This window comes from Nesoenas mayeri (assembly GCF_963082525.1).
Source record: "Nesoenas mayeri genome assembly, chromosome: 10".
Lineage (NCBI taxonomy): Eukaryota > Metazoa > Chordata > Aves > Columbiformes > Columbidae > Nesoenas > Nesoenas mayeri.
Window position 1 is genome coordinate 14,077,585 of NC_137560.1, and position 22,104 is coordinate 14,099,688.

Below are 22,104 nucleotides of genomic sequence, written 5' to 3' on the forward strand. Positions count from 1 at the left end.
AGTGCTACCTGCGGGGAAGTGTTACACCTCAGACAGTCACTACACAGGCTGTGAGGATAAAATCTCTTCTGTTTGCAGATCAGGACCTTGCCAAGGTCAGGGATCAGCATACTGTAAAAGATGCAGCTCGTGCAAAAGGGTGAACCTCCTGCTGCACAGCCCTACTTTGTGAAGTCAGGTTTACTTTTAGGCTAAATCTTCCAGGAGCTGGTCCTTCACTATTTAAATGGCATTGATTTGGCAGTGAAGCTATGCAGCCCAGCCATTTTATATGGCTATCACAACACGCCTTCACTAATGGCATCTCAAAATGTACTTTATCAATGCAAATGCAATGAACAATTACTATTTCAGGTTTTCATCCAGCTCAGATTCTGAGCAGATGTAAAAGTATAAATTACATCATGCTAAGAGAAAATAGCAACACCAAATATGAAACTATATAAAACCACAATGAATAAACATATGCTATTTTCTGAGAACGTGCATACTACAATAAAACCCTACCAAATCTGATACTTGCTTTGGCACAAAAAATTCAGAGTTGCCACAAATATGTACTATACCGGATGTGCCTGTCTCCATACCACTTCATGGGCACGCATCTAAAAATCCTCTTGCTTCACAGTGGCAGCTCAGGCTCTCGCAGAGGTTCACAAGGGCCTCTGCATTACCAGTAGTGATATTACAGTTTGTGTCCTTCAGTCACTAAGAAGCTAAACTATAACTTGGTCTCTCACATGCCAATTTTACATACACTTACTTCAAAGCAAGTCTGACATCTATTTAGCTGGTCACACCACAAAAGGTAACACCAAGAAACACATTACATATTTACATCCCTGACTGTTACAATTTCATTCTTGTAAAGACTACTGCAACTTTGATCCTGAATTTATAAAGACCACCATCCTGCCTCTAGAGACCCATGTTGGTATCCTTACCTGAAAAAGCACAGAAGGTCTTTGTGATCCAGGATACTTCCCTCCTCTGGAGAAATAAAATTAGAAGCTTCTTTATCTTTGGATCGTGGAAACTGCAAGAAGAAAGAGCAAAAATAAAGCTATGAAGATATCATGTTATCATGAACACAGTAATTCTGTAAGTGAAACTGCTAACGATTATAAACTCCTGGAAAATGAAATCTATGGAGGAAGGGAACTCAGCATAAAATGCATTATATTTGGGGGAACAACTTTTCTGCTTTTAGCAATTTTTGAACTCCTTGTTGTATTTTCTCCGTAATGCTGTATTTATTTTGATTCATCAGGATCTGCATCTATTCACATTGTAAATCTTGTTCACATTTATTCCCTGTCCTTAGAAGAAACAACGTAACTGAGAATTCCTGTTGGCAGTGCTGATGGGGTCACTCTCCTGTGTATTTCTGCAGCCATCCACTTCGATGTATTTTAGTTCTTGAAATCATTTTATCCTTACTACAATTTAAATTACATTAGGCCTAAACCTTCCATTCCTATTTACTCAGTTCTTAACTCCATTCTCTCCTCTCTGGAGGCGCTTGTTCTCACTACATGCTTTACTTACACGTACAAGCACTTCTTACATGCTGTGAGACACATCATTTACTTTCAGTAGCCTGTTATGTTTAAGATACAGTACGTGACCGTGTCAGATGCTTACAGTTTTAAGTAATATCTGTGGCTATCACAGAGGACGAAAGACCTGAGGTTGTCAGATGTTCATGCCGCAGCCCATCTTGACTGGCATTCTCACAGCTTGATCAAGATGACAATAATTAAGGGGTAAAATGCTACTTTTGTTTCTTGAGATCGTTACACCTCCCTTGAAACACCACGTCTGGCCCACCACATCATCATTTTTGTTAAAAAACAAGGCCAGTGAGGGGAGAAATCTAAGGGAAAGAAAGATCCCCTTCACCGGCGGGGCCCGGGGCGCCCCAGCCACCACCTCACCGTGAGGGGAGGCCAGGCCGACGGCTGGTGGAGCCCCTCTCAGCCTCCCGCCCGGGACAGAGGCTGCTCGCCTGCCGGTACTACAGTGTCACAGCCCTTCCGCCTGTGTCCCGCTCCGAAGGCGGGCAGCGCCCGGAGGGGCGGCCCGTGAGGGCGGCAGCCGGGGCTGGTTCCCGCCCGCCGGGGCTGCCTGCGCATGCGCGTTCCCGCCCCACGGGGCGGTGAAGACGGCCGCGGGACGCGGGGTGAGTGGTGGTGGGATGGCGGGCGAGCTGGTTGCTGTCTCAGTGGGCACGGCCGGAGCGGCGTTCTCTCCGTGAGCAGCCGCGGCCCTGGCGGGCTCGCTCCTCTAGGAGGCCTCGGGAGGGGTGGTGGCGCTTTGCGGCCCTTGGCCGTGGTGCGGCTCTGCGGGGGGAGCCCGGCTCGGCCCCTCCCGCACCGCGGCCCCCGGTCGTCAGGGGCGCGGCGGGGCTGCCTGGTGTGGTGTGCCCCCGGTACGGCTGGGAGGTCGGGCTTTGGCCCAGAGTAACGAGCAGCGGAGGGAGATCATGTCTTGCTGTGGTGCCTTTGAGGGAAAGCGAAGGGTTCGTTCCTTTTCCTGCCAGCCCCGTGCTGCAACAGAAACTTACTAGTTCTGTTAGCTGTTTGTGGTGGTTTTGTGGGGGTTTTTTGTGTTGGTTGTTTTTTTTGTTGGTGGTTGTTGTTTTGTGTCTTTTGTGTGGTTTTTTTTGTTTTTTTTTTTTTTGTTTTGCTTTTTTGTTTTTTTATTTTTTATTTTCTTTAGTGCGTGGCGGCCTTTTCACAGAAGCTTCATTTTTGGGATACCTGTATTTTAGGTTGGGTCGGGGGTGTTGCATTTCTATGGGATGGATGTCAGCGGTCCCCAGGCCGAGGTTTGTCCAGGAACCTCCAGATCAGTTTGGGGCTGTTAGTTAGTGTCGGGGCCTAAACGTGTAGCAGTGCTGAGAAGCTCCGAGCGGGAGCTTTGGGGCTGCTCTTACATGTTACAAAGCTCTGATTTGGGAAAATAAAAGTGCAGGCCGGCCTGTCATCCTTCAAGGGTCTAAATGAGCTGGTGGATTTTTGTTACCTCTTATCCTGTGTTATTAGTGTGTAGTGTTTAAATACATAAGAAGATCCATAGAAATGTACATTGGCTTGCAAGTGTTTTTCAGGCCAGGTGTTCTCTATCGAGATACAACTCAATAAACACACAACAGCTGCTCAGCCTGGGAACGAGTTGTATCTGTATCTTCTTCGGCATGTGGAAGATAATTTTGTGAGAATGTTCTTCTTACAGAATTTTGAAGAGACAACTATTTGCTGTCATAAATTGGGAACCACAATAATATTTTCTTGTTTTCCTTTTTTGATAGGGCCACACAGCCAGTGGTTGCTGTTCCTGCTGGATTCCATCATGATAACTCCAGCTTTTGAGTTGACCCAGGATCCGGATTTTCTTACAATAATAATCAAAGTACCTTATGCCAGAGCTTCAGAGTTTGATGTGTATTTCGAAGGGGAAGATTTTAAATTTTATGCTAAGCCATACTTTCTCAGGCAAGTAGCGGCAGGATTTAAAGAAATTGAACTTCATAAAATAAATAAAACCCAGTAGGGAATGAACTTTATTTTAGTCTCTTCAGAACATTCCTCATCTGCAACTCTTACATTGTAGATTGCGGACAGCCCATTTTTTTCAAATATTTTTTAATGGATCTGGCCTCATTGTTTTTAGGCATTAAATCACATTAAAGGGAGTTTAAAGGAATATTTTTCCAAGTTTACTTTATGATAGATTTTTAATTATAAAATGGCAAGACAATTCTCCGAATTTATGGAAGTTGCTTTTGAGAGCCAGATACAGTGTATTTGGTGAAGAGTAGGTTTTGATGCACTCATAATAACATAAGGGAAGAAAAGTTGTGTGAGCCTGGGCAGTAGGAAATGAGGTTCCAGGTGTATCTTTTCTCTAGATAGCAAGTTCCCCACTGTGCTGTAGGGAAGGAACAAGAAGCAATCTCAGTATGAAATTGTTGAGAGACCTTTGGCATGTAAGAGCTGACAAACTATTCACCTTCCTTATTTTATCTTTCCTGTATCGTTGGGCATGCTTCCCCTATTATACATTAGTAAACCACAAGGGATTTTACTGGACTGGTTGAATGCTGTGAATTAGTTATTTGGAATATCAGTACAAGAATTCCTGTCACTGTGAGTTAGCTCTGAGGTTTTTAAATTGCAGATCTTCCAAGTGTTGCACATAGTGCCAAGAGTATCATTTCTGTGGTGGCTGTGACCTTGTCCAAGCTGCGAAATGAGGAGTTGCAAGTTTTCTCTTATCTCAGAGGCTGTTGTCTTGTACCAATAGTTAGAGAAAAAGATTTTTGAAGTACATTGGGATTTAACTGCGTGACTTCCCTTAGTATCAATAGTAGTTGTGTAGTTAGGTCCTTTGTACTTTTGGAATGTGCCTTTCGTTTTTATGGGCTGAGATGGTAAGTTGCACAAGTAGTCAGGCGTTCAATGAGACATCTCATTTTTTGCCTGCAGATTGACACTTCCTGGAAGAATTGTAGAAGATGGCAGAGAAAAAGCATGTTATGATACAGACAAAGGTATTAGTTAATGTTCTTAGTGTAGATGTCATTAAAACGCTACTATCTTTCCAATAATTTATATGTTGCTACACTGGAATTGCTTAGAATTTAAGTGAAGTATATGATACTGTAAATAAAGGTAAACTTTCCAATATGTTATGTAGTATAAAAAAAATCTTGCTTTGGCCTAAATAAGTACAATAAATCCTTTGTTAAACACAAAGGACGTGTTCAGGACTGTCCCAATAAGGGAAAAATTATGTACAAGTCTCCTTCAGAGCCTGTGGGGACTGGGCATGTTGTTGTACCTACATCATTAGGCCAGTAAATCTGCAAAGAAGTCAGGTAGTGCTGAGTAGAAGTGAGGTAATCCTGAGGCAGTGTCTTGGCTACGTCTTAAGAGAGAAGACATTAGACTTTCTCCACACCTTGAAGTGGAAGGTATTTCTGGAATAAAATATATACCTTCTGGAATTAATGTATTAATTATAAAAAACCTAGCAATAAAACCTATAATTTGCTGCTTCCTAAGCCTTTATTACATGCTTGGCTTAAGACAATAGTGGAGTTTTCTATGATATTCTGTTTATTGCTTGATTGGTAGAAGGATTAAAAATAAAATAAAGCTTGTATCCTGTTGGTTTGTGCTCAAACAATGTGAATCAAGAGACCAGAAGTAGTTAAATGTTCTCTTTCATGCTTTATTGTTAAAATTTTTGATTTTTGTGGAAGTTGTGAAGTAAGGTTAAAAATATGCACAGAGACGGATGCATAATAAAATACTACCTGCGTGTGTCCCAGATTCTGTGAGCCTTTTTCATTAGAGGAAAAACGCACCTTTCTTCTTTTTATCTTGGATGTTTTAATGCAATAACTGTATTCTGACTTTTATTTTAAGGAACTTTTACAATTCAGTTACCTAAGGAGATTCCTGGCCAATATTTTGAGGGACTGGACATGCTGACATCTCTTTTAGCACCAAAGAAATCAAGATCAGCAAAACCTTTAGTAGAAGAGATAGGTACGACAAAAAAATCTCACTTAAACTTGTGATATAGGTACACAATGAAATAGTTATAGACTTAAAGAGTGATATATGGAGAAAAATAGTGTTTCTATTATTGCCTAATCCAAGGTACAAGAAGCGTGTGAATGAATCTGAAAGTATGGTTAGGTATAAAAATACATGTGCTGTAGGTGATACACGTGTTGTCTTAAAGGCTTAGTTACGTTTATGTTTTTCCAAAATATGCTTAACATATGCTAATCCTTTGTAGATCTTTGTACCCCTCTAGTGGCTGTATAATACAGACACATTTGAGTCTTCTTTCTACAAGCTCGCACAACTGGACTTTTAGCTGAAATAGTAGAAGCTAATTAAAAGCCCAGGGTCTAGTGGATGACTTGCTTAACATCAGTATGTAACAGACAAGAAGGTTTGACTATCTGCGTTTAATTTTTAATACCCATCTTAAATTTTTGATAACATCACTTTGCTCCTGTCAGGATTCTCTTAGCATCAAATTCTGGTCTTGTTGAAATCAGTGGAACAATTAATTCAGTCTTTAAGTAACTAAATAACTTTAGTGTTCCTGGTCTTCATTTTTAAAAGCTGGAGAGTTTGGAGCAGGAACTATGGATTGCTGATGTAAGCATCTGCCCCTGTGACCCAGCCTCGTATAAGATTTCTTAAAAGATATAGTAAAATGAGAGAGGTTTATTGTGTTACCATTGTTTGCCTTTCTGTTAAAGCATATGTATTTCCTATGTAATAATTTTCTTTCTCTGACCATACAATATATACAGCTGCCTCTGCTGAGTTGTCTGAGGAGGAGGAAGAAGAGTTTGACTGGGAAATAGAGCAGACCCCTTACAAAGAAAGTGCAGAAAACACTCTACCACTGCAGTACCGTTATGGATTTGGGAATTTGCGCTCAGGGGTGTTCCAGCGGCTGCAGGTGGATGCATTTTCATCTTTTCCTATCATAAAAGTTCTGGGTAACTTTCTGATGAGGTAGGGTTCCTGGCTCATTCTGTAGTCAGGAGGGGACCATTGGATAACCATTCTTCTCCATTATCCCATTCTGTAACTGAGAATATTCTGCTTTTTGCATGCGGTAGTATGGACAAACCCTTGTTCGTGCAGAAGTAGGGGGTGATCAAGACTGAGTTAATTGTGTAGCAAAGTCAACAGGCTGGTCTGTTTCTGTGAAAATTTTGGTGTTAGAGGAAGGGGCTGAATTGGGTCCTTGGTAAAAATGGCCTCTGGCTGTGGGCTGCTGTCACCAGCAGGGCTCAACTGGCCTATGGAGGGACAGAGAGAAAGGCCTGTGTGGGGTAGGCCACTTACCAGGTGAGTAGTTCTGGCAAGATGCAAACAGTCTATCGGCTTTTAACAGTCTGCTGTTAACGCTTTTGCTGTGTACTTGGTATTGTCTTCTATTCTGACTTCAAACATATTTAACATCCATGTACAGTATACTTCAGGTGCCATAAATTTTAATTTATTTTTAAATTACAAAGAAATTACTAAATTGAAAACAAAAAATACCCAACAACAACAAAGAAACCCCAAAAAACCAAAAATAAACCTGGCTAATCGATAAGTCCTGTTATCACCGCTGCATCAAATTTCTTTTCATTGTAAAAAGAGAAAATTGCCATTGAATTTCACTTCTTATTTTAGACTTGATTTTCTCACAGGACAATAACTTTTGAAGTGTGCTTCCTTCGAAGTGTCTGCCCACCTGGAATCTGGGGGATTTACTAGAGTTACGCTGATGCACTGAAATTTGCTTTTTTGGATTAATTGATAGGATAGGAGCTTTAAAATGCAGTTACTTTGCTCTTGACCATTCAGCAATTTCTTTAATTCATGAATAGATTGAAGCTAATCTACAACCTGTAGCATGCCAGGTAGTATAATAATATTCATAGTATACAGAGATTTTATTAAAATAGTGAATGATAACCTGATTTTTTTGGTAGTGTTCTTACTTTAAGCAGTTTAAGTTTAAAGCAATTTAATTATGTAACTCTGTAACTCATAAATGTATGAAGTTTAGTATTTTCTGGGTTTGGAGCAGGATTGCTATTTATGGAGAAAGTATTTACATTCTGTTAGGATATATACACTGGCTTATTACCATGAAATTCGTAAAGAAGTACATTTCCTATCAGCATTAATGTACCACTATCTAATGATGCTTAAAAGGGCACTGCAATTGCCCATTAATTAATGTCTGACCACTTCAGAGTGCGAGAGTAATCTCAAAAGTCACAAGAACAGTATCTATGACTTGTATCTTTGTTGTGGTTGTGTGCTTTTGTTAAATATTGCAAATTTTATCATAATGCAAAATAACCCACCTGCCTTATGATAAAGTGGCCTGAACATGCTTCATAATACTGTGAAATCTAAGGAGCTTCTAATAATTGAATTTCCTTGGAATGCTGATGTTTTATTTGCACAATGGAGCCTGAATTTGCAGGATTTGAAAGGGAGGTTGAAGTGCATCTAGGGATTGAAGTGCATCTAGGGCAACAAAGATGATTAAGGGAGTGGAGCATCTCCCTTATGAAGAAAGGCTGAGGGAGCTGGGTCTCTTTAGTTTGGAGGAGACTGAGGGGTGACCTTATTAATGCTTATAAATATATAAAGGGTGAGTGCCATGAGGACGGAGCCAGGCTCTTCTCAGTGGCAAACAATGATAGGACAAGGGGTAATGGGATCAAGCTGGAACACAAGAGGTTCCACTTAAATTTGAGAAAAAACTTATCAGTACGGGTGACAGACACTGGAACAGGCTGCCCAGGGAGGTTGTGGAGTCTCCTTCTCTGGAGACATTCAAAACCCGCCTGGACATGTTCCTGTGTGACCTCACCTAGACGTTCCTGCTCCAGCAGGGGGATTGGACTAGATGATCTTTTGAGGTCCCTTCCAATCCCAAACATACTCTGATACTGTGATTTCAATGGAATACTGATAAGCATCTTTCCTAAACTTTTACTGAATGCATCTTGCTTATCATACCTGTGGCTTGGTCTTACTATTTTTGTTCCATCTGCAGGATGAACTCAGTGATGTTATTGACATCAAGGATCCAGACCAAACTCCTGTAGGTGAACGTAGGAGGAAACGCTTGGCAGCTGAGGCTGCCAAGTTTGACCCTGATCATTACCTGTGAGTATCAATTTACTTCACCTGGTCAAGTAAAAGTACCTCATTTGAAATATATTCACTTTTTCTTTTCATAAATAATTGGGTTTAAGATCACTTTAAAAAATAATAGCTTTGTTTGTTTCTTTGTCTCATCACAGCAAGCCTTAGAGGATCTTCTTAAGTATGACACTGACGCAAGACATTACTTATCTGTTTTGGGATTACTCTACTGTTTAATTACTGCTTAAGTCTGTAGTCAAGCAGGGCCTGCTCTGAACTGTTGCAGAATGTTTTTTCATAGCTTGCCTCTCCAGCATCTGAATAGCCAATCCCTGCCAGCATTTTGGGTTGTAGATGTCAGAACTTTGTTTTTTTCTTGTGAAACAAGGATTACTGAACAATCCTGGGCTATGAGGAAGTAAATCTGAGTTTAAGTTATGAAGGTTTTCTGGAGGCCACTTTGTTCTTTGCCTTCATCACATGGAACCTTTTTTATGTCAGAATGAGGAAAAAAGTTCCAAACCAAGACTTTGTGTTTCTTTATGCTTCATCTCACGTATTGAAGGTGGAAATGAGTCTGCATGCCTTTCAAGTTGGGGTATTTCAGGTCAAGTTATGTTCAGAAACTTCCAGATAAGTAAACTGAATTGAAACTGTGAGATCTATTAATATAGTAATTCCTGCAAAATGGTTTTGGTGGGAGAACTAGTATTTGTGGTGTGTTTTGTCAGGAAAGGCAGGTTTAACCCATTTTCTTTGCAAACTTGGAATTTTTGCTCAGCCAGGTGTCCCAGAGGCAGTTGCATGTCTTTGTGTAGCACATAGCAAAGTTTTCTTGAAACCTCACTTGCAAGTACATTTCACTAGAAGTGAAGCAGTTCCTAAACTGTAATGTGATGCAGATTATAGTAATTGCAAGTTTCCATCTTAGAACCTGTATTCTAGCCTGGTGGATGAGCTACAACCATTTAGTTTAATGGCTGTGTTTTGGAGGCTTCAGAACAGATACCAACCTGTCTTCAACAGAAATCGCTTTCCTGTGTACCCTAATGAGAAGGACAGCCCAGGGAGAAACAGTGGCACACAGAAGTATTTTGTTGCCTTTGAGAAAAATGCACACTGGCTAATATCTAAGTTACTTTATAAAGACACTGAAGATAGGCATCAAAAAATCTGTCAGCGCAAGGGTAAAGCAAGTTACATTCTGTGTTCACTAGATTGGGCAGGTTTTGTATGATGATTAAGATGATATTAAAAAATTTCCTGCCTTTTTTTTTTTTTTTACCCAGTGCTCAGTATTTGTGCTGTTGTTTGGCTTGAAGAAAAAGCTTAAATGATAAGAGGAGGCTTAGAACTTGAATCATTTAGTATAAATCGTCCCAGAGTTACTGTATTGAGATTTTCACCACAGTGGCTTTGTGCTGAGGTCATCTCTCTTCCAGAATTCATGTACAGTTCTTTTTCTACCTTGCTACGGCTTACCTAAAAGTCAGTCCCTGTCCCTACTTTGCCCTTCTGCTGCACACCCTTCCTCCCCAAGGTATATGCAGTTCTAAAGTGGGACAGCTTCCCAGTAAAATCAAGTTTGCTGCCAGCAACATTCTCTGAGAAGTCTTCTCTTTGGAATGTTTTCCCTTAGATTACTGCAGAACAAGTCAGGTTTCTTCACCTTCATGTCATGCTGCAACTCTTCAATTTTCTGGGCTTCTGGGTGGCTCAGGAAAGGTGGAGGAGGTAAGGAAGGGGCACTATGAGTTAGTGCTTATACTTTTAATAATTACTATGGTTTTCTGGTTTTAAGTCAAAGAACAGATACTAGTCAGGTTTGTTGTATTTATGATGTATGGAAGATAGCCTGGAGCTAAATCAAGTGTATTCTATGTATGCAGTAAAGTATACCCACATACACCATAAATTGACATAAATAACATATGACCTTTTTCTTTTTCTAGAGCTGATTTTTTTGAAGATGAAGCTATTCTGCAGATTTTGAAGTACAAACCATGGTGGGTTGATGCTCATAAAAAAATGATAGACTTGAAGGGAGAAAGTCATCAAGAACATGACACTTGTACATTTGGTGAGAACATATATATGTAAACATCTGTAGCTTGAATGATAATTGCTGTAATACCATGTTATGTTCTACGTTACTGTTCTTAAAGGAAGAAGTGTGGTTTTACCCTACAATTTTCTGTCTTTAACTGTTCTTAGAGGAGTATTCTATTACTTCTCCTGTCCTCAAAGAATTTTTTTTCTCGGAGGGACAGTTAAGTACTGAGATCTTTGAGACAGTTGTGTGTGGAGCAGTTGACAATATGTTTGTTATAAAGTGGTTATTTCATCTTCAGCTTTTACCTGTTAATCGTGTAGTGTGTACTCTTTTTCATCTGCGTTACATATTTTGCAGTTAACTGTTCTTAAAGGCCATTCTAGAATTTCAGATATCTATGAAGAAAAAGTTCCCTTCTAAGGGTGTGCAGTAATCTTTTAAGATTTCAAAGTAGCTTCTAGTGTCAGTAAGTCATGGTATCTGAAATCAAATCAAATTTATCTTTGTGTAGTGATTGTGGTAGCTAGAAAATGAATACTGTGTTTCTGGTGCTTATTCACTCTTTTTCTCATTTTTTTCAAGAATTTATTTTTTTCTCCCTCTCCTAGTTGTGTTTTCAATGGAAAAAATAGTCAAAGCTGGTTTTTGTGCCCACTACCAAATATGGTTCAGATAGTTTGCAGCAAATTTCCCAAGAATGAGCTGTGGAAGATTGTGCTAATGTCAGCCCTTCTGTCTGTTTGGTAACGTCCTCTGTAGGATGCTTTATTTACACAGTATGACAGAAGTTCATGGCATTTATTACTCTACTGCTGTTTTATGGGTCTCGGAGACCTTTTTGGAAGGAAATTCTTTGTGTCCATATAGAAACTAAAAGGGATGCTTTCAGGTTTAGTACGTGACCTTGTAACAGAACAGTTAACAGATAACTGAGTTTACCTTTCTGTACACAGTGACTGCACAGAACATTACGAGTTACTATTATGCTTATTATTTTGTTGTCCTTTGTTCATTTCCGATGTAGTATGAAAATCCAATATTACTAAAGTAGATAATGATAATCCCTTCACCAGAGGTTCTTAACAAATATTAATGCACTAATAATACCTGCGCTTTCATATTTTCTACAGGAGAACAACAATGGAATTTGGGTAAATGTTGTGTATTTTGCTGTGAATGTAATCTGATCTTCATTACTGGTCTCTTTTCAGCCTCTGAAGCCAGAAATTGTTAATTATACCCATCATAAGCATTTGGTTTAAAAAGCATTGGACAAAGGTACAAGAGGCTTGAAAATAGAATAATGAGGGGTTCTTTTGTTTGTTTTTATCCATTCACTCCTTAGTAAATGAAACACTGCTATAATGTTTGCCTGGGTTAAGGAATATAATGAAAAATATTATGAAAATTTAGAGCTGCTGGATGATTTTATTGATAAAGTATATTTTTGCTTCAAATTGAGATTCTGATGAAAAACACAGATATATGTTGCTGGATTCTAGAGGCAACCACAACAGACAAACTACTCAAAAGCCTGGCAAGCCTGCTCATGGCAGTTGTGCAGAAAATCGGGCTACATAAGGATTGTATTTTCTTTAAGCCAGGGGTGTAAAACTCAGTTTCACCAGGGGCCACATCAGCCTCGCGGTTGCCTTCGAAGGGCTGAATGTAATTTTAGGACTGTAAAAATGTAGGAGTAGTTACCTACCTTTTCCCCACAAAGACTTCTGTTTTCGTAACATTGTTACTGCCGTTTCATTGACAAAAGTGCCTGAGGATCTGAAACTGTTGGGTTCTTAAACCTGAGTGAGTTGTGGTGAAAGAAGCCACCATGAGAGGGAGTACAGGTTCCACTTGAAGGTCTCTTATGAAGGGAAATAGGAAAGGGCCGGAGGTGGGTCCAAGCTGTTGGACCTGGAATCTGATCATCAATAGAATGAGTTCCATGTGGTTTTGTATTGCTTTTATGCTTTGTCAAAGGGATGGTCTGGGTAATCTGAGTTACACATTCAGGAGTTCTTACAAGCTGAATGCAATTTGACTGCATGGATATGTATTCAAGTGTGCATGCTTAGTAAGTGGAAGTGACATAGAAAAGGCACATAAATGAAGCAAAGACTGTGCTAACTGAAGGGCTTTCTGTACTACTTGAGAAATTTTACGTTATTTCCACTAGAGCTGGGGAGAAGTCTGACTGCATTAAGCCAAGGTGAGCTATGCAGCTGGAAGGATGAGGAGGCTGTCACTGGTGCTTCGCTCTGAAAAGCAAAAGGGTACTCGAGCGTGGAAGCTATAGGGGCACAAACGTTATACATACTGCAGTATGGTCTAAGGTTTTTTATGAAGTGATGCGTGGTGAGTGTTTGAACCTGTGCATGCACATGTTGCCCTGCAGGTAGGTGTGAGGTCAAACTTCTTTTTTTAATAAAAAACAGATACAGATATCCGCTGTTTACTTTTGAACCCTTTTAAGGGCAATAAAGGAGGAGGGGTTGACACCTTCATGCAGTGTCTTTTTCTTGCTTGTGGAAAGGGGCATAACATTAAGATTATCCAGATTTCTTGCTTGTCCTGAGTTCCAAATTCATGTCTTGTGTTAAGGAAAGCATCTAAAATAAGGTAATGTCCATAATTTTCTGTGATGAGGACTTCCAAGCATACAGCTTTTAAGGAGACCTCAAATATTGAGGTGTGTAAAACATGTACAATTTGTAGGAGGTGTACTGCCATGACCAGCTTGCCGAAAACATTTGTCTGTCCTGCATGAACGTTATGTTCTTGATTAAACATGTGCTGTCCAAAGCCGTTACCCAAGAACATAGAAGCAGAGGACTGATGGAAATCACATGCTGTCAGATGTGCAGCATCTCATACTGAGGAAGTCTGCTGCCCTCAGAAATGAAATGATATGAAATGGTGTATCTTTTTAGAGGAGGTTGGAATGGTAGTGTTAACATTGATGGCAGGTTACAGGCTATCACAGTATTGAGGTATTGGCACTAGAATTTGGCACCTGGTACCTTTATAGTCCCTGTATTTTGGGCTCTGTTTTTGATGCCATTAGGACAGTTCCCACCTACACAGTGTCTGTGGAATCAGGAGTGTCACTGGGAACTGACTCCTCAAGTTACTATATGGAAAAGTGAATTTAGTGGGGGAAAGTGAAATAAAAACTAGCAGGTTCTTTAAAAGTATATTTTCTTATTCAGCAACACTGAACCAAGAGAATTATTTTTTGTTTCTTCCTCTTGCTGATTTATATTGATGTTTTTATCTTCATTGGTTTCTTGGAATGAAAAACTGGTTTACTTTTGTCTTTATCATGTCTTTGACTACAAGGAATATCTAGAAATACAGATTTTTTTAATTTTTATTATTTTTTAAATTTTTTTTTTAATGGCACTACAATTAACTGAAGGTTTTGTTTGGTTGAGTACTGCTCTTTCATCCCTGGTTATTCGCTCTTCTGTTTTCACATCACGAGGTTTTTTGAATGTCTTATTACCAGATGTTTTTCTTTTTGGATCAGCTCTTCTCACAAACACTTAAACTTTTCAGCTCTCTTCTGTCCTTACCTTGAATCTATTTTTATATAGCCTTTTTACTTTTTCTCCAGCTTGTTTGTCTGGTGTGTGTATTTTGTCTTTTTAAAATTTCTTCTTTTATTGTCCTAAGTGTCTTGTCTCTTTTGTCCTTTTTTACATGTTACTGTGTGTGTTGCAATGGTTCTCTTATTGCCCTTTGTGGCTTTTTGTTTGTTTATTTCCTCCTAGGCTTGTTAGCCACCAGGCAGCTGATATTATTGCCTTTGCAGTATGGCTGAGGAACCCAAAGAAGTAGAGAGCAGTTTTCACCATCATGTTTGCAGCAAAATAGCATTTTTGGACTGGACATCTCTAAAGCTGCCAGGCCCAGATTTTGTTCACGCTTACAATGTCTAATGCAAGTTAAGTAATACTCTGCAAAGCCTGACTCATTACACAGCCTGTCCCATGAGGGAGTAACACTTTCAGAAAGCGTGCTTTCTGCTGCTGCTGAAGTTCACACGAGAGCCTTGCTTCTACAGATTCCAGATGAAACGTTTTGTATTTGCATTCAACTCAATTAAAAGTCCCCTTTTATTCTATTTCAAATTGCACATCTGCAAAAACTCCTTTTTAGGCAACACAATAATCTTCAAAGACATATGCTGATATATGCATTTAATGTAACATTTATATGCTCAGGGGATAATTTATTTTGTTTATGGTAACCGTGCTAGGTAATGGTATGGTAACCTAGCACAGTTACCAGTGACCATTCTCTCTTTTTAATTCCTGATGAATTTGCTCTCTACTGACTAATCTCATCCTTGATCTGGTGTTGCTGATTCCTTAACTCACAGGGACAGAAATACACATTTAAGAAATGTAATATTGTAGCATAGTATTTTAGTTAACATTAAAAAAACAAAACAAAACAAACCAACTAAAAGACAACAACAACAAAAACCGAAAACATCAACAAAAGGATCAGAGTTATTTTCCTTCAAGACAGCTTTCCTTCAAGACTTGGCTTGACAGGACCAGAACCTAAGGCTCTGCTTCCACCAGAAGGCCAGAGCAGCTGATTCTCAGAGGTCCCTTCTGAACCGTACTGCCCTGGTTCTCTGAGTCTGACCACTGCATTAGCTATCTGTCTAGATAGCATGTCTTATCTGAGTACTCCTAACACATTTAGAACAATAAGTGTCACAGTAGTCTATATCTCTAGATCTTACACAGGCTTGATTTAAGCGATGCAGTCGGCAATGTAAAATATCAGTAAGACCGTAACAAAGCACCCTGTAGCTGTCAGACCTCATCTTCCCCTTTTGAGACTAACTTGTGCTTCATTGAAAATCAGGTACTGAAGAGAGATTTGAAGTATCTTGATTTTTAACATGAAGAATCGCTAGTTTAAAATAAGTAAAGGAGATTATTAAAATGCAAGGGCAATCTCTGTAGTATTGTCTGACACTTACTTTGTATGTGAGATTAGTTTGCCTGATTCCTTTAGACATGGATATATTAATACACACTTATAGTGTGGCTAGAAGCAGCATGATTTTGGCACTGAAAATGTACAAAACATTTTAAAAATCAAACTGAAAACTTGCAAATGTAGTACTTGATAAGTAGCAGCAGATGCTGCTTTACATTAGATTAATAGTAATTGTACAGGTATTGTTAATAAAACATTGGTAACGCAAGTGTACAAAATACAGGCTTAATATAGCAGAAAGTGTAATTACAGTTCTTCTTGTTCTGTTAATCTTATACTATGTACTTGTATTTTTGAATTAGGAAAACAAACTGTGTGGCAGTTTTGACATATTCATAATGAGATTCAGGCCTGGATAATTTATTATTCAGGAACATTAAGGAAAGCATAGATATTTATTTGCAAAATTGAAGGATTTTCTCCAGAGAGAGAAATTGTATTTAGAACACCTGGCACTTTGCAGTGAGGTAATGAACATCTTGTAACATTTCTCTTTGGGAATTGTCTAGTCTGCCTCTTGTTTGCTGTTTAGCAGACTTGCATTTTCTGTGTTCATTGGCCAGTTGTCTGTGTTATGATGCTTCAAAGAGTTTGGATTTTAGAGGAAGAAAACATTATCCCATATGTTTAATGAAATTCCCTAGGAGTTTCTTTGCTTTCTGCTTAGAAGGGAAGTGTGGCTCACATATACGTGTTCCTCTAGAATGTGGATTTTAGGGAATCTAACAAATACTTTTTAGTAAGACTTTAAAAAGTTGGTTCAAGTTGTAGTTGCTGATTAAGAAGAGTGGATTCTCAGTAGTGGATCCAGTACTGAATGTAATCAGTTTTTGAAGGAAAACTATGGGTACAACTTGACAGCTAATGGTAGCAAGCATGTTGAGGGGGCCTAGAAATATGAGTGCTGTCTTAACTGATTTGTGTCCATCAGAGCAGGTATTCTACCTGTGATAGATTCTCAGATGCTTTGAAGGAATTGATTAGCTTCTTTGTAACAAACTTCTTTATTACTGTTGTCATCAAAAGTGATTTTAAGCTTTATGAATCTGATCTGCTGTAGTAGTCTTTGCTAGCAAACTTTTGCTGGTTTGCTTTTCAGAACTTCTTTTCCTTCTTTAGCTTCAGTTTCATCTCCTCTTTTGAGCTGCTCCTGAGGGTGAAAGTGGCATGTGCATAGATTTTATAATAAATTGTGTTGTACTCTATGAGAGGGTATTCTACTGAAAGTTAGCTCAAAGTGGAAATGCCTTTTTTCTTTCCAATTGGACCTTCTAACTGTAAACACCCTGTTGTGATACGTCTTTAAACGCACCCTACTGTAGCAGCTTACAGAGTGGTTTTATGTTATGTTCTTCAGAAACTAATTTTTTTCAAATGTGTTACAACTCTGCACATATGGTTTTATGGATAATTTTAGTATGAATGACAAAGGTGGCTCACTGAAGAACCAATGCAATTCAAGAACTTATGAAGAAATTTGCTGATAGAATACATCATCTATATTAGTGATTTAAGGAATAGCACTGAACTGCATTGCACTAACAGAAAAACAAGAATTAGAACTGCTGTAGTCTTGCTGAGTTGTCACTTTGTGCTAGATCATACCAAGTGGAAGAGATTGGCTTTCTCAAGATGATATAAAAGCTGGGATTTATTTTTGTGGGACCTTGTAAATAAATGGAGGCTGGCTTGACTCCAGAGAAGTGTTTAGCTCATCAAGAAGTTTCCATAGGAATGTAAATCAAGTATTTTATGGTTATGAAGCTGATAGAAACATCAAAAAAGTTCATAAAGAAGAAACATTCAAAAAATGTTTTTCTTAATTTGTAATTTTGTGTCTTGATATGAGGTGTATGCTTATGTACATGCCTTTGGCATCACAAACATTTGTTTCAAAACATGTCATAAAATTAGAAAACTTGTAGAAAGCTCCTGCGATAAAGGAGACCACGTGTCTTATAGACAGATTGTATCCCTGAGAATGTGGATTGTGTAAAATGATGATGAGCACTATTTGAGAAGAAATGTCTATAAGTACACTTGCAATCATCATCCTTATGATGCAGAAATGGGCAAGATGTGTAAAAAGGAACTTGGTTTACTAGGAATTCTATAGAATAGAATTGTATAGAATATCCTGAGTTGGAAGGGATCCACAAGGATCAGAGTCCAGCCGCTGTCCCTGCATATGACAGCTCCATAGTTGACGCCATCTGAACTCCATGAGGAGTTGTAATCTTTTATTTCTGTAACCTGTGCTGTAACACCCCCCTGCAGGGATGTAGCTGCTTGTGTCCCAAGGGTGCAGGGCTCAGGATCACAGGCTCTGCCCACCTGCCTGACCTTGGCTTCTGCTGCTGAGAAGGAGCTGTGAGAAAGTCTGCAGAAAAATAAGAACAGTCAAATTGCAGGTAGAATTGTTGAGATGGGGTCATTAGTAGCTCAAGGATTCCAGAGGTAAATACCAGTGTGGAAGATATAAAATCATAAACTGGAAAAACAGAGAATCAGGTTGAGGCAGAAATTGTTGGGTTATTGGGTCAAGTTGTTAGGGCTGATGAAGCTGGTGGAAGGCAGCAGCTCAACAATATTCAAGGGTTTGTGTTGAGGAGCCCCAAAGGCTGACCCCAGGTGCCTGCTTCATCTCGGTGTGTTAATCATTAATTATTTTAGACTTCTAAGTTTACATTTGTCTACAGCTTTTCTCTGCCCCAGCTAAGTTTGCCCGAACATAGTGATTTCAAAAAGGGTGGTAAAAGAATAATTTGATAATTTTGATATTAATTGTAAGGTTTTGGGTTGTGCTCCCCTTCCCCCACCAATAAATAATTAAAATTAAATGAGTTGAAGGGCACATTATGTATCTACCCCTGGCACTTAGGGTTTATTTTGAAAGAGTAACAGAAGTACTGCATTAGGCTTGTTCCTGTCTTCAGAGAAGTCTCCTCCAGTGAGTGGCAGTTTAAACTCGGGCTGGTTCCAGTGTTACTCATGCTCGAACAAATCATGGAATGGGACAAAGCATCAGCTGTTAAGCCAGTGACATTGCTTTCTCCTGGCAAGTCACCTTGTGCCTGTGCCTTTCTTCTGTGGTGTGACCAGAATGTGCTCACTACATGTGTCGTGTTCAGTTGGTGTGGAGTGCCTGTGCTCTGTGCAGCTGTGGTGGAAATCTCTCAGCTCTGACTTCTGGCTGGTTTAATCACACTAACTGGCTTCTTATGTTACTCTGAGTTTGTACAGAAGTGGCTTCTAGTCGGTTGTCTACTTGATCTCTACTGTTATTTCAAGGCAATTCTGCCATCTTTTCTACAGTTTTAAATACTCTTCAGAAGGGTTACCATTCAATATTTGGTCTTAGCTATCCATGTGTATGTCACTGTTTCCTAGAGAAATACTTGAATGCATTGTCACAGCATGCCTGCTGTGGTGTTGTTGTCACCTGCCTTATGAATCCCAAAGAGAAAGTACTGGGGGAGAAGATTTATTTTCTTTTTTTTTTTTTTTTTGAGTTGGGTCAATATAGCTGGTCTGACCTAAATGAGGTACACAGAAGGTAAGCAAAATATGATGGTCACTGGTGGTGGATACCATGGCTCTTTGGAAGGAGAAGCAGCTTTGTTATATCAGTGTTGCTGGGGACAGGGTTTTGATCTTTCTTTGGTCTTCCTCAGAAACTGGAAGGATGTTATCAGACAGCATAAATGAAGCCTCCAAATCATGCTGAGGTTATGAGTCAAAATTGATGATGCTTAGACATGCAGAATTGTACCTTTCTTTCCCCTTGTCCCTATTTCTTTAGTTTCTACCCTTTTCTACAATAAGAAAATATATTTGATTTTGTTTTCTTATTTTTATCTCATATGATGTGGGCTGAAGAAGCTTCAGCTTACTCAGATCCTGAGTGTGCATTTATCTCTGTATAAGATACTCAGGCATCCACAGAAATTCTTGGCACTTTCAGCACGGTTCAGAATTGCCAGTGTGTGCACACAGTACTTTGCAGGGTTGGAATATGACTTTGAAAGGGCTATATCAGAGTTTAATAAAAGTTAAAAATGAAAGTAAGGATGATTTAGACTTTCTCTCTTGAGTGATGAACGACTTGTGATTAGTAACACACTTCTTTTTAAAGAGACTGTCCAAGTAATGTTATCACCTATTAAAATGAATGTGCCAACTTTAAATTCATAATCAATTATCCTTCTTATAGTTGTCTTCTCTGAAGAAGAGAGAGAGCAGCTGAGAAAGTTCACAAATAAATCTTATCTTCTGGATAAAAGAAGCCGTCATCATGTATATCTTGGTTTAATTGATATCCTTCTGGCGTATTGCTATGAAATTTGTGTCAATGAAGGAGACAAGAATGTAAGTAAAAAAAATCAGTATGTTTTAGGAACCTAGTGCTGGACCCTGTACTGTCACTTAGGAAACTTACCTTTTAAAGTGAACTTACTAACAAGCATTAAAAAAATATATATCTAATTGAGTAATTTGAAATACTTTTCATCTCTAAATTGAGCTGTTGGATGCATTTAGGGATTAATATGATTTCTAAATACTTCTGTTTTTCTAGACCAGCATTTTAGCTGTGGGAGGGAAGTGGAGATGCAGGAGACTCCAGACAATTTGATGAAGGATTTGGAGGGGAAGCCACATGAGGAAGGGCTAAAGTCACTTGGTTTGTTCAGCTTGGAGGAGACTGAGGGGAAACCTCATGGTGGCTACAGCTTCCTCACAAGGGGAGGGGCAGGGGCAGGGGCTGAGCTCTTTTCTCTGGCAACCAAGGACAGAACCCGAGGGAATGGCAGAAAGATGTGCCAGGGGAGGTTCAGGTTGGACATTAGGAAAAGGTTCTTCACCCAGAGGGTGCTGGAGCACTGGAACAGGAGGTGTCACGGCCCCAAGCCTGATAGTGTTCAAGAAGCGATTGGACAACATCCTCAGGCACATGGTGTGAATTTTGGGGTTGTCCTATGCAGGGACAGGAGTTGCACTCCATGATCCTTTTGTGTCCCTTCCTACTCTGGTTATTCTATGATTCTATGGCTTGCTTCCCACATACAACTTTTTGCTTAGCATCTCCTCTGCTGATTCTAACCAAGGTAATGTTTTCTCAATGTTTTTAATCAGAATATTGGAACATATGATCAAAACCAATCTGTCTTAGACTGAATTGCAGGGCATGGACTGTAGAATGGCAGAAGTGTCCAGACCTGCTTATTCAACAGAATAAGATGGTTGTTGTATTGTGTGTTAGTGTTGCACAAAATTGCAAATAAGGAAGGAACCCAATTGTACGAATCTTTATTGATCTTTGCAGTAACCATATGGTATATGTTGAAAACACGTTGTGATTTTTATTTTATATTTTTTTAATAGGAAACCCAAGACATTCAGGCCATACAAATCTTTACTCGAGCCAGAGTTACAGATCAGGGCTTCCTGGCTTTTTGCCTAATCATCCCACTAGACCATGCTACCACACAAATACTATGAATCTGTCACATTTTAAGAAAAATGACATTTTACATGTACTGCTGGCTTTAGGATCCTTTCTGAAAGCCAAGAGTCTTGAGCTGTTTTCATGAAACAAGGCATTTTCGCTTGAGCTTTGCTGATTCAAGTTTCTGTTTCTTGGTGAAAAGGGACAGAATTCCTTTATAATACAGTTTTTTGTGACTGCTATTGTATTTTAAAGGTTTTGTGCACGGGCTAGATATTCCCAATACGGAAACCAATTTAGTTATTTAACATATGCATTGCAGTATACTTTTAATGCTGTCCTGTGGCCATTTCAAAGCACGTAATGTAATTACTACTTCGTATTCACAAAGGTTCTTAAATTACTGCCAGAATGTTATCTTAAATAGTTTGCCAGCAGTCTTGAATGTTGAATTAGATAATGGTTGTTTTATGGTGTCCTTTTATCATCAGGTTGAATCATCTTGGAACGTTAGGAAACTGAGTGCAACGTTGTGCTGGCTGGAGGTAAGTTAAAATTTAAGTTCTGCATTATATATTTGGTGTATTGTTTGGTTTTGGTATTGTATATTGCTTTTGTGGAAGGCTTACACTTCCAATACTGAAGATGTATTAAGTGTATGTCCTCTTTTCAATAACTGTTACAAGAACTTGATTATGATTTCTGGGCTCCCAAGTACTAGTAGCCTCAGGAGGCTGGAGTGCGACCTCTCATCTGTCTGAGTTCTGAGCCTTCTTCTGGCCCATTCTGGAAAAGCTAGGGATAAGCACTGCAAAAAGGCTGCTCAGCTACATGCTGTCCCTAGTTCCTGGGCTTGATTCACAAGTCCTGACCTTTATTTAGGA

At 39.3% G+C, this 22,104-nt stretch overlaps 1 protein-coding gene across 1 annotated transcript in view; it reads left to right on the plus strand.

Moving 5' to 3' along the window:
* Nucleotides 1-2,150: 2,150 nt before the first annotated feature.
* Nucleotides 2,151-22,104, plus strand: part of SHQ1 (SHQ1, H/ACA ribonucleoprotein assembly factor) — a gene marked incomplete at its 3' end in the record, with an annotated part of 45,634 nt that continues 25,680 nt past the window's right edge. The window contains exons 1-9 of the mRNA XM_080350749.1: nucleotides 2,151-2,182; nucleotides 3,314-3,497; nucleotides 4,491-4,555; nucleotides 5,436-5,558; nucleotides 6,344-6,495; nucleotides 8,608-8,720; nucleotides 10,652-10,779; nucleotides 19,988-20,142; nucleotides 21,712-21,765. Of these exons, the coding sequence (XP_080206875.1) occupies nucleotides 3,355-3,497; nucleotides 4,491-4,555; nucleotides 5,436-5,558; nucleotides 6,344-6,495; nucleotides 8,608-8,720; nucleotides 10,652-10,779; nucleotides 19,988-20,142; nucleotides 21,712-21,765 (933 nt within the window). The 5' untranslated portion in view covers nucleotides 2,151-2,182; nucleotides 3,314-3,354. The remainder of the gene's footprint in view (nucleotides 2,183-3,313; nucleotides 3,498-4,490; nucleotides 4,556-5,435; nucleotides 5,559-6,343; nucleotides 6,496-8,607; nucleotides 8,721-10,651; nucleotides 10,780-19,987; nucleotides 20,143-21,711; nucleotides 21,766-22,104) is intronic.